Raw genomic sequence first — 15,991 nt, 5'->3', positions numbered from 1 at the left:
ACCAGTTTCAGCCATGTTGAATGACTGCTACCTCTGAACTTTTCGTGTGTGCGTGATATCTTTAATTCGTGAACTACTTTATTGATACTTTAAACTCTTCCACCCAGCAGCTTCAATAGATAAATCTTGTTCGTATATGGTTTATGAAAGCAACACAAAAGTGCTGTAGTGGTTCCAGCCCGCACAGAATACTGTTGTTTTGTTACTGTAGTAGCTAAATTTATTTGTGTTGAAAGAATGTGGCTTTGCTGTAGGCAATCTTGCAGTTGAACATGTACATTCCAAAGCATGAGAGATGAACCAAATGCCTTACTGCCTTGTAAATGGGACTTGTGCGATTAAAAAGTAAACCAGTTCAGTTAAGCTGTCCAGGAAACAGCTGCACATTTTCTGCCTAGAATTGACTGTACTTTGAATAGTGAGGTTTTACTGTTGTTTACTGCTGTGAAATTTTGGTAGTGCTATATTAATTTCTTTTCTGCAAAAAAAAAAACAGTGCGTTCTCAAAAGAAAGTTAAACTACAGTGCATTGTTAGTACTGCTAGCTGAAGAGTTATTACAAGACAAGCAAGCTTTCTGCACAGGTTGGTTCAAATGGCCATTGAAAAGAATCTGATTCCATTCACTAAACGTTAGTAGCTGTTTCAATAGGAATTACTGTGTAGTAAAAACACTTATTTAACTATATTATTGGCGTGGCTGCTAAACCTTTGTTTATCTCCCAGGTGTTGATAGAAAAACTATGTCAAGAAAGAGACACAAAATGAGCTGGTTTCATGATCAGTGTTTCGCTGATGCTGCTGTCTGATAGGGTAATTACACGACTTGTCTCCCCCAACATTATGGAAGCAAGATGCTGTTGGAAACCACAAAGTGGCAGGAGAGTAGTAAAACACAAAGCCGGAAAGGGGGTCAAAGCTTAGACGTTATATTAAAATCCTATGAAGAGACTTGCAAATCTGCAGATCCCATTGGAAAAAGGAGAATGCTAGCTTGATAGAAACATCAGTACTACAAGTGGCATATATAAAAATGAATGGGGTCAAACTATTCCAGATTATTTGTACTCCCATGACTAAAGGATACAGTATAAGACTGCACAATGGCACCATCAGTGGGAATGTCTGGCAACTGGCACGTAGGATAGAGTTGTTCAGAAACAGCTTCCTGTAGTTCAGGCTTTGATTCCCGCAGCCTCCATTCCTTAACTGTGTGACTCTGAGCAAGTCACTTAACCAAACTGTCCTCCCGGGCCCAGTCTGAAAAAAAGGTCCATGGAGATCAGTGCTCTACCCCAATTTACAAATACAAAAAATAACAACATTAATAATAATTAGAATAACATTGGGGAGTTTTTCTGAAGGGTTGTTTAAAAGAAGTTACTACAGAGTTAGTGGATTAATATATCTCTGGCTTCAACACTAATTAACAGACAGGAAAAATCTTAATTTAGATTTAGCTACTTAGCGGTGTGATACTGACAGGAAGTGTAGTCTTCTTGGTAGACAGCTGAAATGGTTAGGCTGGATGGATATTTTTTATGGCCTGAGGTTGGTTGCTTGAGTAACTTTTGATGAATTTCTATTAATCAAACTGCCTGTCAGTCTACAAAATGAAACATTTCAAGTCATCAGTTTTATGAAGGAATGTTTTTAAATGTAGGTGTACATCAGCAGAAATATGGGAGACTTGGTTAATTTGCCAAACAGAGTAGTCTCCTTTTTTCAGTGGCTGTCAAACCTTGAAGTTAGTATATTTAAATTTGGGGGTGTAAAGGCAAAGTCCCTCAGAATACCCAAGGCTGATTTTTTTTGTCCCCAGAGGTCACTATTTCAATTTATGTTCACTTAATGAATTTCAATAGTCAGTGTTGAATTTATATTCACCTAATGAGTTTCAATAAATTGTGTTTGCATTCTTAAAAATGAACATATACCATTTATGTTTATATTTTGGTAAATTAGATGCCCAGCTTTTCAGAATCCATTTGTAAACAATGCCCGAGCTGAGAAACAAGAGTTTCCCTTCTACTGACAGCCTGATAGCACTTCGCTATCTTTAGGCAACGTAATAACTGCTTTATGCTCACGGATACTGAACTCTTACTCAGCACAAGAGCTCACAGATACTGAACTCTTACTCAGCACAAGAGCTCACAGATACTGAACTCTTACTCAGCACAAGAGCTCACAGATACTGGACTCTTACTCAGCACAAGAGCTCACAGATACTGAACTCTTACTCAGCACAAGATATTCAATTTTGTGAGAGAACTTAATCTCACCAAAAAACATTGACTGTAAGTGACACACACAACTGCCGCACATTTCACTAAACCACATTAACATGTCTTATGTTGTGGCTGTAAAACATCATTGCCAAAGCACCCCTAGATGTATAAAGGCCAGGTCTCTGAAAATGCAGCACCACATCAGCTTCAGGAACACATTTAAAATAAGTCATCAGAAGCTAAATTATCTAAAATCTAGTATACCAGACCACTCCGCAGATAGGCACACTGATTCTAGGCAACAAAGACAGAGTAATACTAAGTTGGCTTTCAGGTGCTAGGATCTCTGATATCTCAAGGGTATTTACTTTTACCTAGCAAATATGACTATGATATGGTGGTGACCAACATGAAGTAAAATGCCTTGAGACTAAAAACCCTAAGGAATTTGCAAAAGACATGTCATGACTCTCCATGCGTGTTGTAAACACTGACAAGACTTTTGTCTTGAGTGGGATCTTTCCTTCTCCATGAATGATTCCTATGTATAAAGAAAAGGTAATTGGCTTCAACAATTGGTTAAAGAGTATCATTCAAGGGAGATCCAGTTTGTGTTAGCATGTGATGAAATGTTCAGAAATCCTGCTGTGCAAAGGAGGGCCTGCATCTCTTATTCCAGAGCTTCTGTATACTGGCTAAAGCCCTTGGTATGCTCATAGTGTTTTTTATAGATTGAGTACGGCTAATGGATATCACACAGTAACCAATATATCAAATGCAAAACAAGATCACATTAAGGTATCTCTGTTCTTTGTTAGAAGTATCTACAATGAACCACCCAGCCTTGGGGTTCTCCTGCATTTGTAACTTATCCATGCCTGTGTAATAAATGAAACTTGGTTTAAATATCCAGAAAACACTCTGTCCACACCTGGGTTTTGCACCTACTGTGCTTTCAGACCTGATGACAAATGTGGTAAGTTTCCATATTTGTTAGGGATCATATCACTTCTAAACCAATCCCCAGAGACCCAAAAGCAGAACTCATTGAACTCTAAACTACATTAAACAGGACAAACTGTCTATAGCCTGTTATAGGACACTGTCCGTGTCCCCCAAAAATCATGAAACCCAAAGGCACATGTAGTGGGTAAAACACTTGCTTAGGTATACTAAATATAAAACTGCAGAACCACAAACAACAAAAAAGGTGTTTAATAAAACAAATAAAACAAACGGTCAAGCACTTTCGTCCCTTCCAAAATGGGACTTCATCAGGACCATTTGAAGCAAATAAAGAAGAGTGGTTTATACAAAGCATTTAAAACCATGTGACACACCACTCAATTAAAACATGCTCCTTAAGGCTGTAAAATATCTTAGAAAAGTATAATTACAAAAACAGCTGAGGTAAAAATCAGTTAATAGAGCTAAAAACTAAGCCTATTTAAGCAAACTTTGCAAAAAAAATAGGCTAAACCAGCAAAATAAAAATAGAAATGAAAATATAAATAAAGGAAAATGTTTTGTATTTTACAATTCTGCAACTTTGATTTTTAAATGGGTGCAATTGAGACATTTTCATTAATACCAGGAGGTATTGTGGCTTTCAATCTATGCTGCCAGATGAGTTCCCTTCTCTCATTTTTGTTCTTCCAGTGACCACCCCTATTGTCTTTTTTAATAATGTCCACTATGGTCAGGGCTAATGTCAGGCACCTCTGGCTCACCAAGTTTGCTGACGACTGCATATTAAAAGCTGTCTAGATTCCCAGCTTGATGCTAATGTTCTGCAAAAGGGTCTAACACAGACAAATGACTGGTGCCAAAGCCACGGATTAAAACTCAGTGTCAAGAAGAGTATTATAGTGACCATCCAGATTAATTACTCCATTGATAAGTCAACTTTAAGAGTTAACCCAGTAGTCAGGGATCTGGGACCATATGTAGACAGTTATATGGCCTTTGACCTACACATTGCTAAGGTAGTAAGAAAATCATTCTGTGTCTCCCAACTTATAAGTAAGGGTATGGTGTCCAGGTCCAAGGAAGTTAATAGCACCACTATACTCATCCCTCATCAGACCAATCATTCAGTACAATGCCCACTTTGTTATGCACTTGACCAGGCTTTTGCAACAGTTGGAATGACCACAGAGGTTCCTCAGCAAGAGAATCCAGGATATTAACACACTGTCTTATACAGATTGCCCTAAAGGCCTATCTCTATATTCCATCTCCTACAGACTACTGAGATATATATGCCTAGCATGTAAGGTATCTGTCGCTCTCCTACTTTGTGCACAATAGAAGAGTCTTTGTGGGTTCTGTTCAAGCAGTTTTGTTTTATACAAACACATCACGATAGAAGTTAACTGACTTTAACTTAAGTAACTTGTATACAAACTAACTGCTGAACTTCTACATGCTTACTCTCTGGCTGCATTCTCAAAATGGCACTAGGAATAGCATGTGCTCAACATTTATACATGCATGTAACATCTTGACATGCTTCTTAAAGATACAGTACACACAGCATGTGCACTCTGATCGACATCCTCCCTCTTGAAAAATAAAACATGCAATGTTATGAATCTATTTGGCATGCAGATATCACACACAGCTCTCTGTCATGCATTTACACAAGATAAGGTACATATATACACAGTTAAGTCAATGTTGCTGTATATTTCACACTGGGCCTGGATCCATATCGTGTGACATAAAATTGTGAATTGGACTTAGGAACTGGAGCTGTCTCTGTATAATACTCAGTCTTTGAATTGTCTGAAACATCTACAGGAATGGAATCAGAGCTAGGAATGCACTTTGGGACGGAAACAACATTTGGTTCACTCTGAGATCTCGAGTCTGTGTCACCAAAATGATGTTGCTGTGATGATTCTGGTACAGGAAGTAAATGTCCACGGTTTCTCCTGTACTCCTTACCCTCAGATTCTACCAGATGGGATCTCTGCTCAGCAAATATGCCAGTAACTTGACCAGTCCGGTTGAAACCTTTTGCCGTTTGTATTCTCACTGTTTCTCCTTCCGTCAACGGACAAAGAAATTTGCTCCTTTTGTCATAACTGGACTTCTGAATCAAACGCTTCTTGAAAAGTTGAGACTTTATGGTTCTGTTATTCTTAGCTTTAGGCCTCATTAAACTGAAACTATTAGGTAGCATTGTTCTAGTTTGCCTGAAAAGATGTCTTTGAGCAGGTGAGCCAAGAATATCATCACGGGGTATGTTTCTGAGATTAAGTAAATTCAAAAAGACATCAGTATTGTCACGCTTTGACCTTTCAAGTAATTGCTTTGCACTCTACACTGCACGTTCATCTACACCATTTGACTGGCTAGTAGCACGTACTAAGTCCCATTCTCTTGCAAATTTCTGAAACAAAACTGACTAGTGAATTGAGTACTATTGTCAGGAATAACTTTGTGTGGATTACCATGGACTGAGAAACGATGTTTCAACTTAGTAATAACAGTAGTGGATGTTAAGTTAGGTAGTAAGTCACTCTCAAACCAATTCAAATAAGAGTCTACCAGTAGCAAGTAGTGTTGATTGTACCACCTGAAGATATCAGGGTCTACTGTCGACCAAGGTAATTCAGGGACTTGATTTAGCTGAAGTGGTTCTACCAAAAAATTAGGAATCAGTTGAATGATATGTTTATTGAGGGGTCACTTACCACTGATGAGTTAAATTGCATGTCGGTCACCCATCCAAAAATCCCCACTACTTTTGGGTTGACAAAATTCATAAAAGCCTTTTGAATCCCCCTATGTGACCGATTGTGGATGGTCAGGGGTCTATTACATATCCGATAGCTAAATTTTGGACACCAAATTGAAACCACTGTTGGGGAGTGAGAGATATATGTGTAGGGACTCCTGGGATTTTCTAGACAGGATTAATAATCTCAGTTATATTGAATCGGGGTTGTTCATTACTGTGGATGTGAAGGACCGCTACACGATAATACCCCATGATATTGGATTAGAGTGGGTATGTGATTTCTTGTTATCTAAAGGGGTGCCCCATTATAGGATTAATGTGTATGAACAACTGTTTGAACTTGTATTAAAGAACAATTGTATTTTATTTGATAATGAGTTCTATCTTCAAATTGATGGGGTGGCTATGGGTTCACCGTGTGGGGGCATTTTTGCGAATATTGTTATGACTGAATGGGAGAAGAAATTCTTGTATGATTCACAGTTCTTTCCCTATTGTAAGTTGTACGTCCGTTACCTGGATGACATTTTTATTTTCTGGGATGGCCCCTTTGACCTAAGTTTTGAATTTTTATCTTATATTAATAAATCTACCTCCTTTTTGAGGTTTACATATATGGTAGGGAGGAATGAAATCCCCTATTTAGATGTGAAATTAATTAAGGACACTAGTTCTCAGTCCTTTATGGCTGAAATATGTAGAAAAGAGACATATTCAAACAGCTTTTTGCACTTCAGCAGTTCACATCCATTCAAGCAGAAAAAGGTGGTCATCAAGGAACAATTTGTGAGAGCGTATATGATGTCCCTTTTTGAATCCTTTCTGAATGAGTGTGATGTCCTGAAGGTTATGTTTTTGAGGAGGGGTTACCCTCCCTCATTGATTCAGGAGGTAATGATGGAGGTAATCAATAAAAGGGAAAGGGGTCACTTTAAAGCTCTAGTATCCCAGGTTGGGGACGGAATAATGAATGACAGGTTGGAAATGGGTGCTTTAGGCACTGCGGCTCCTGTGGTGGTATCTAGTGCTAATAGTGGTGGAGAGTCTGACGCAGGGACCCATACGATTTTTAAGTCAGCCTTTGTTACCACCTTTAGTGCTGACAGTCAATGGATTGTGGACATTCTGTATAAGAAGTGGGTTATTTTGTCATCCTGTGATGAGGGTAGGAAATGTATCAGCAGCACCTCGGTAATTGTTTATAGGAAGGGTAGATGTCTGAAAAACTTACTTGAGAATCTCAAAGGGGACCTCAGGAAGGCTTTTATGAAAAAATGTGGGGCATGTAATCAGTGTGGATTGATTATGGAAGGTTCATCAGTAACTATTAATGGGCAAGTCTTTAGTTTTAAGGACAAGTTTACATGTCAGTCCGATAGCGTTGTTTATTGTGCAGTATGTTTTCAATGCTCCTGCTTTTATGTAGCAAAGACTGAGAGGAAACTTAGGAATCATATTTATTAGCATGTGAGGGACATCACATTAAAAAATGGAACAAACGTCCAGGCCAGACATTGTATTGATTATGAGGGCATTCATTTAAGTTTGTTATTATTGATGTGTTAGAGAAATTGGAGGCATTCTAGCAACTAAGAATGAATGCAATGAATTGGCCAAGGTTGAATGACATGTTTTCCTTGGCTTGTTTTTTGAAATTGAAGGCACTCGAAAGGTGATGGCCTTTCTTGTGCCGTTTTTACACACATGCTTATGGTATATTATATTATATATGAATATATATGTATACTTTTTTAAGTGCTTTTTTATGTGTTATTTTGTTATGTGTTATTTTTTAGGTTTTATGTATAAAATAATTATGAGTGGGGTAGACCTGTATATCATGATTTTATAATGTTTTTAGTTAAATAATGTTTTAGAAGATGTATTGAAGTGGTTAGGAGTAGTTAATTGAATGATGGTTTGGTAATGGGTGTTCATTTGGTTGGGACTATATATATAATGTGCTTCCTGTTGTCATTTTATCTTGATAAAGTCTCTGAAGTGACAGAGATGAAAGTGCTTGTGTATATGTTCCAATAAAAGTTTTCTTTTTTATTTTTTGGCGGTTCCTTAAGTGATTGTACATTCATACTGCATTATATTTTTGCGGCTACTTGGATTCGGGGCTTTTTTTGCACTTCTGTTTGTTTAATTTTGGTTTGTCTTTTGAACAAGAAGAAAGTACTTTATCAATATCTCTCAGTAGTGACTGCCAAAATACCAGTTGCCTTGCTGTTCTCTTAGTGGCCGTATAACCTTGGTGACTACGATGCAAAATCTGGATATATTCTTGTTGTAAGGAAGTAAGAACAACACTTTTAGGACTTTTGAAAATAATGTCATCTTCCATCAGCATTTCATTTCTGTAAGGAAAATAGGTTTGCACTTCAGGTGGTACACTAGATTGCTTTGACGGCCATCCAACATTAATGTAGTGATTGAAATTTTGCAAAATTGAATCAGTCTTAGTGTGATCTCTTAAGTCATCAAACCTAGTAGTAGAAAAATTATGCACTGCCATGACATCAAAGTCAAAATTCACTGCATCAAGCTGTTCCATCGTATTTCTGGGCGATCTGGATAAGGTATTAGCAAGATAGATTAGTTTGCCTTTTATATAGACTATTTTGAAGTTGTACTTTTGCAATTTTAAGCATCATCCTTTGTAATCTTGCTGGAGCTAAATGCATAGGCTTCTTTAGAATAGTAACTAGAGGTTGATAGTCAGTTTCAATCAGAATAGCTTGACCGTAAATATAATCATGAAACTTGGAACATGCAAATACTATTGCTAAAAGTTCTTTCTCAATTTGAGCATACTGCATCTCAGTTTGGGTAAGTGTTCTAGATGCATAGGCTACTGGTCTGCCCCCTTGAAGTATAACTGTGCCGAAACCAAATTTTGAAGCATCACAGGAAAGAGTAACTGGTTTGTTCACATCATAGTATCTTAATGTAGATGAGGTGGAAGTTTTTTGCTTAATGTCTTCAAATGCCATCTACACAGGAAGCTGACTGCTGCATCTCTACTTGATCAACCTTCTTTCTTGTGTAACCCTTCTTTGCAACTGTGTGAGGTTTATTTGATTTACAAAACATTTGAAAATTATTCCATTTTTTACACTTGTGACATTGCTGACGAAATGCTAAGCATTTCTCTCTTTTAGACTCATGATTTGCACAACAATTGCAACAGTTAACAATAAAGCTGGACTTGGGTTTTGTTGATTCATGCTTGTATTGCACTGAGGAACATGCTCCTTTAACTGAACTAGTCTTAGAACTTGCTGGAAAGCTACGTGGTTACCCTGGTGTGCCAGCAGGGGATGTGGCTGCCATGTGATTAGGCCAACTTCTGTTTGCCATGTGTTGCATACTACCTACATTTGCTCTGCAACCTGTTGAAACCATGCTCTTGTTACTCGCCAGCATACTTGTGTGTTTTTCTGTCACTTCATGGATCTGACAAATCTCTGTGGCTTTACTCAACATTAAATCACTGTTGTGCAGCAAAATCTTTCTCACAGCAGCACCATTAATACCACACACAAGCCTGTCCTTTATTAACTCATCTTTTAGGTCACCAAACTGAAATGTTTTATCTTTGTTTCTCAGGTCAGTTATATAAGCTGCAAACGTTTTCCCTGGTTTCTGATCTCGCATGTAAAACAAATGCCTCTCTAATGTAATATTTGTCAGGGGGTTACACACTTCTCTGAATTTGCACTTCAAACACTCAAGATCTTACCTTGATTCAGCCTGTACAACAATATGAAGATTTCCGTCATATACTGCTGGTGCATACACAAATGAACGCTCTCTTTCTATGGCCTCTGACCCAGCTAGGTTTAACAAAATGAATGCCTTGGTACATGCATCTTTATCTGAATAAGCCTCTTATATACAAATACCATGCTCTTGCTCAAATATTCTCCAATTCTCTGCAATATTCTGATCAAATACAAGTGGTAAGGGCTTTTGAAATCCATCTGCAATATTAATGCATACCAGTGCAGGGTTTTGCAAATAAGCATGAACACATACACATGCACATATGCCAGTACTTTATAACTGTGTGCTTCTGAAATTATGCTTTTGGGCTTTTTGAAATTATGCTATTGGGTGTTTCTGCAAAACAACTCTCCTGGGCACTGTAACAGCTTTGAAATCACTTTATTGCAAGAAATCCCCTCTTATCAGTGTAAGAAACATATCAAACAACTGCACGGTGCAAGTCTCTATGTAAATGGACTTTGCAAAGTAAGTCTCTAGGGCACTGTTACTGTCTAGCTAAAATAATTTATCATCATTTTAAGAAACATCTCAGTTGACTTTACAATGCAAATGAACAGGGCAAGAGAAGCTCAGAGTCAGTAACATTTCAAAGCAATTGCACATTGTGAATAAACTGTACACAGCACACTGAAATTTCCTCAAAATGGCGGTACCTTGCTAGGCAACTCATTACAGTACAAAAAACACTCTGTAATTATGGCACTTTGCGAATAGACGCACAAAGCACAAGAAACTTTTTGAAATGGCTATACCTTGACTGTACTTCATGAAACAGTTGCACTTTGCACACAAATAAATTCTTTGGAATACATATACAGTAAATAACACACACTGTAAGCACTTTACACTCTTTGAGATACTTTGAATAACTTTAGTTATGCCCTTAATACAATATGAAGTCATAGTTATGCCAAAACACAACACTTTGCCAAAAAACATACAGTTGCCTTGCTTTATTTATGCTTAATGCACCCTTTTTGCCCTTATTATATTCATCTTACTTGTTTAATATCTTTTCATGCTCATTGTACTTTTCTTGTGCTTGTTTTACTCTAAACTTGTCCGTTTTTCCCTTAAACATGCTCATTTTCCTTTTCTGATAATCGTTTTGTCACATGTCATTATTTTAAACATTTCCCTTAGTAAAAACTTATTTGTGCCTCCTGCTTGTTTAATAATGTAGTTTGTGCCCTTGTAATGCTCCATTTAACCTTTGATTCATTTCTGGCTCTTTTTCATGCTCATTTCACTTAGTTTACCTTCACTGTTATCTCTGCACTTCATGGATCCAAATATTATTCTACCATTTCGCTCTCCTACTTTGCACATAATAGAAGAGTCTTTGTGGGTTCTGTTAAAGCAGCTTTATTTTATTTTATACAAACACATCACAATAGAAGTTTACTGACTTTAACTTAAGTAACTTATATACAAACTAACTGCTGAAATCATACATGCTTACTCTCAAGCTGCATTCTCAAAATGGCACTAGGAATGGCACATGCTCAACATTTATACATGTATGTAATGTCTTGACTTGCTTCTTAAAGATACAGTACACACAGAATGTTCACTCTGGTCTACAGTATTCTCACATCCAGCCCCGATGGACCTTTTGCACATTCACAAAATGAATAGCACCAGAAGCACCAGATCCAAGGATTTAAACTTTGCTTGTGACATAAATAGAAGATGCTGGTGAGACAGATGTGTGCCTCAAAAGATCCCCATAGTCTGGAATAGGATCCCCATCCACATGAAGCAGAGTTCATCATAACCCTATTCAAATATAACCTTGACCATGGGATGGGAACTCCAAAATTCACCCACAGTCTGGCCCCAGTGTCTCTGATAGGAGTCTATATTATAACCTCGAATGGGCAGTATGTTGAATACATCTCTGTCGACACATAAACGGTGAACTACAAATTCAGAGAGCCACCAAACCATCAAAAATGGAAACATCAAACGCAACAAGTCATCAAAAGGGCCATTCAGGTAAGTGAAACCCAACAAAGTAAAACTACATTAACACACATTTTGCAGGGGGGAAAGCCCCCCTGCACCCCCCATTTGGGGGCTGTGCCCCCATACACCCCCTACTTAAATATACCAACTTCAAGACTGCACTACAGTGGGGAAAAGGATATATTTCCTCATCCCCACAATCACGCTGCTGGACAACAAACATGTTCGATGTTGTCAGTTTCGATGGTTTGGTGCAATTTGTAGTTCAGTGTTTATGTGTCGACGAAGATGTATTCAACATACTGCCCATTCAAGGTAATAATATAGACCCCTCTGATAGACAGAGACTGACAATAAATATTTCCTAACTAACATACCCTCCCCACACTAAAACTTTAGCAGCCTCCTAACCAACATACCCCTCCAAATATGTGCCCATGTTAAATGGTGAAACAGTTGGGTTTGGTTGTGCGGCTAGGCTTGTAAAGGCCTTGATGGTTGTTAGCCTAATATATGCCTATGAAGAATGATGTACTGTTCTCAAGTTGGCTACAAGTTAATTATTTTGAGTTCTGAACACTTTAAGCGATTGACACATCTTGCACAAAGGAATTATGTACTGCACAAACACACACACCACACACACACACACACACACACACACACACACACACACACACACACACACACACACACACACACACACACACCTTGCAGTGCATAGTGTATGCAGATATGTTTTTGTGGAGAACTGTTTGATATGCTTGTAATCTGTGTTCATTAGAGTTACTTACACACTGTTTTTTTCTCTCTGAAGATCGAACAGCATGTTACATTGGAACATCTTCAGAAACTTAAAGCAGCATTTGAGGTAAGAATGTTGTATGTTACATAAAGATATGGTGTTACCAAGTCAACATTTAAGAAGCCACTTTGGTATATCACTAATCCAAACTTTCTAGGCGAGAGTAACACAGTAGTGTGATGAATGGAAACTGTATAGCTTCATCTTGGTTTATTCAAGTCCTTATACCTAATCTGAACTTGGGATACATTAGTACTTTGTATTTTACTAGCAATATGACTTCTCTTACTCATGGTGTTGCAATTGCAACTTTTATTAAAAAAAATGTGTGAAAATTAAGTTAAGGCACAATAACTGTTGCAGGAACGTATCCTAATCTTTCAGAAACGTGTCAGTAGAGGAAGGTAATGATATGAGTAATGCGCTGCCATTTAACAAGTTCGTAAGGATATGTGTAATTCACGTAAGACAGAAAAGCACAAGCTGTCACGGCTGACTAGCAGTACAGCTGCCATTGCCGTGTGCACTAGCTAGGAGAACACACTGGTTGTATTGCTTGTATCCACAGGTAATATTTTATGTGACTCATGCATTCTTGTATATCTTCATTAGTTCACACGTGTCTTTGGAGGGGAGGACCAGTGTTGTTGAGTATTGCTCTACAATTTTGAACACTGAAATTACCTTTCCCAAATGTATGTTTTATAAACGTAGTCCTAAAACAACGAAGAACGTTTAATACATTTTGCTAACTAAGAAGAATACCCATCACCTGTAATATTAGACTCATTAAAAGTGTTGTACGTGCATGTAAGGTTGAACGCAGCTTCTAATTTAAAGCAAAATGCATGTGCATTTGTAACCCCTTTGCCTTAAACACATCTTAATTTTGGAGTACATCAAAGTACAGTTGACATATTTAGAAATGTACTTTATCCTAAAAGCATCAGAAATTTAGGAGTCTGAGCATTTTAAAATTGCATTTATTTATTTTTTGACTTACAAAGACTATCCCTTTCTTTACTCTTGCACACAGCTCGTTATGATGAAAGGACAAAGTCTGTTAGGTCGACAGAATTTTTCATGATTAAATTCCTTTCAAGTGTTGTGAGCGAAATTATTCAATAGTTCAAAATTCTACATTTTTAAATGTGTCATTTTCTGTCTCAAAATGGGAAATAAGTTTATAGTGCCTAATATTTTCATGAAAGCACTGATCATTTACATCTGACTGTTGATAATATATGCTGACTGTTGATAATATATGCTGCCTTGCTTTTAGTGTCAGGGAATATTGCACACATTTTATGAGACTGACTAGCAAATATATCACAGTACATTACACTGTTTGCTGAAGTTGTCTAAAGAGAGACTAGGACATTTTTATCTTCTTTTTTTCCCAGCGCCCACACTTCCCATGATTCTTTAACTTCATTGATTACCACTGACCCCTTTGCTCTCCTGGTCAGTTACCTTGTGATGATGGCAGACGCTGACAACCATGAGATTGTCATACTTACAGATGATTTACCATTTTGTTTCTCATTTTCACAGCCTGTGACTCTTAAACTGGTTTGTTTGCAGGTACGGAAGGCATGAAATGTTAGCCCCACCCGCCTATGCATTTTTCAGGTCCTCTTCAAACATATTGGCTCTGTGTTGCCCCAGACACCATGTTTTTCAGTGGTTAGCCTCTAGTCCCCTCTAGAAGATGCTGGAGTAAGAGATCTCCCACCCTTCCTTCAAGATGTGATAGCAGGCATAAACTTCTATATGTCTAAAACATTTTCCCCCCTCTTCATCATTATTTGGGCAGTTGAAGAGATATATGTAAATCAGAGATTTTCACATTATTGGTTATTTTGAATCATGCCAAGGAAAACAAAATCACAGGCTATATGTGCTGATTTTTTTAATTATTTTTTTAATTTATATGCATTTGTTTATTTGGTAAGCTATCTGGTCCTCAGACCCTTTTCATGATGACCCAGACAGCAAAGACAAAGTCTGCCCAGTGGTGCAGTGGTAGCATTGTGACCTCACAGCAAGAGGTTCTCCGGTTTGATTCTCAGCGGGGGTGCCTTCTGTGCGGTGTCTGTATGCCCTACATTCATGTGGGTTTCCTCCGAGTGCTCCATTTTCCTCCCATGGTACAAAGACATGCATCTGGAGTGTTTCTCCATGGGCCGCTGCTGAAAATTGGCTTTGTTCCAAGTCGGACTTTCCCAGTAAACAAATAATAAAAGTAAAAGTTTCAAAATATTGAATTTTAAGTCATAGATGTGATATGTGTTTCCCTTCACCTGTGACTTGCTTGTGATAAAAAACATTACTGTAACTCAAAGTGTTGACTGTCAGAATACCGATAGTAGGGTAGAAACTAGTGTTGTAGTATTTCTAAGTGTGGGTATGTCTCTTTACATTTTTATGGAAAGTAAAGTAATATGCTGGATGTTTCATATGCTCCCAGCAATAGTGGCAGTGTGCACAGTACTGCAAGTTAAGTAAAAGGTATATGCCCTTTTCCCCATTGTAGTGCTTTCCTAGAGTTGGTATATATATATATATATATATATATATATATATATATATATATATAGGGGGTGTGGGGGTGCAACCCCTCACACTGGGGTGTGTGGAGGGCATAGCTCCCCACATCATTTGGATTTATATTGTCCAGTTTCTGTTAATAGGGTAAGTAAGTAGTTTTTAAGTTTTGGAAATAGTTTGTCATTGGTGTTGTAAGTGTGCATGTCTATGCCCTAAAATTCAGTATTTTGAAATTCAGGATTGTAAACTTTCAGTATAATGAGACTCAGTCAAATGAGTTTTTAGTATTTTGAAAATTAGGTATTGTGCACTCAGTCAATGAAATTCAGTATTTTGAGATTCAGTCATGTGAAGTGGACCCAGTTATACACATGTATGTAGGACTTTATGCAGACACTGTGTAGGGAAATGCATAAATACTGAACAGAAAACACAGGGAAAGGTGTCTACATAAACCATATGAATTGATTGAATTTATAGTTATTCCCCATTTGTCTGGAATTTCAGCACCAGTACGATTAGTTAATGAAGAGAGGGACCCTTTCTTAAACATGTAATGCAGCCTGTGCATTTCAGTACAGGAATCCACTACTCCAGTTATTACCATCAAATGCTATTTTTTTGTGAGGATGTAGACACTTGTTGTACAACAGTCAAAAACTAAATGGTTACGCATTTTTAGTAATACAATTGCCTCATTAGGCAGGAAACTGCTTACAGATTCATAAGTTATTAATAGACAAGCAGTGTAGATGACCAGTGAGAAGCTTGGTGAGTGCAACCCAGTAAACCTATAAATAAATGATCTGCCCTGATCAAAGAGAGCCATACTACATAACCCAGGGGTGAATCTGTGACTGCCCATCTAGTCACAATGCCTGATTATAAAGGTGAC

At 37.7% G+C, this 15,991-nt stretch overlaps 1 protein-coding gene across 1 annotated transcript in view; it reads left to right on the top strand.

Annotated features, from left to right (window-relative positions):
* The window catches only part of LOC122803568 (WD repeat-containing protein 49-like), a 1,120,011-nt gene that overhangs the window by 125,264 nt on the left and 978,756 nt on the right, over positions 1-15,991 (top strand). The window contains exon 3 of the mRNA XM_044073240.1: positions 12,559-12,612. Within this exon, the coding sequence (XP_043929175.1) occupies positions 12,559-12,612 (54 nt within the window). The remainder of the gene's footprint in view (positions 1-12,558; positions 12,613-15,991) is intronic.

Source organism: Protopterus annectens, chromosome 5.part1 (assembly GCF_019279795.1).
Source record: "Protopterus annectens isolate FY-2018-M chromosome 5.part1, PAN1.0, whole genome shotgun sequence".
In the NCBI taxonomy this organism is placed as follows: domain Eukaryota; kingdom Metazoa; phylum Chordata; order Ceratodontiformes; family Protopteridae; genus Protopterus; species Protopterus annectens.
Note: the sequence above shows the minus strand (reverse complement) of the source record. Positions and strands in the feature narration are given on the sequence as shown.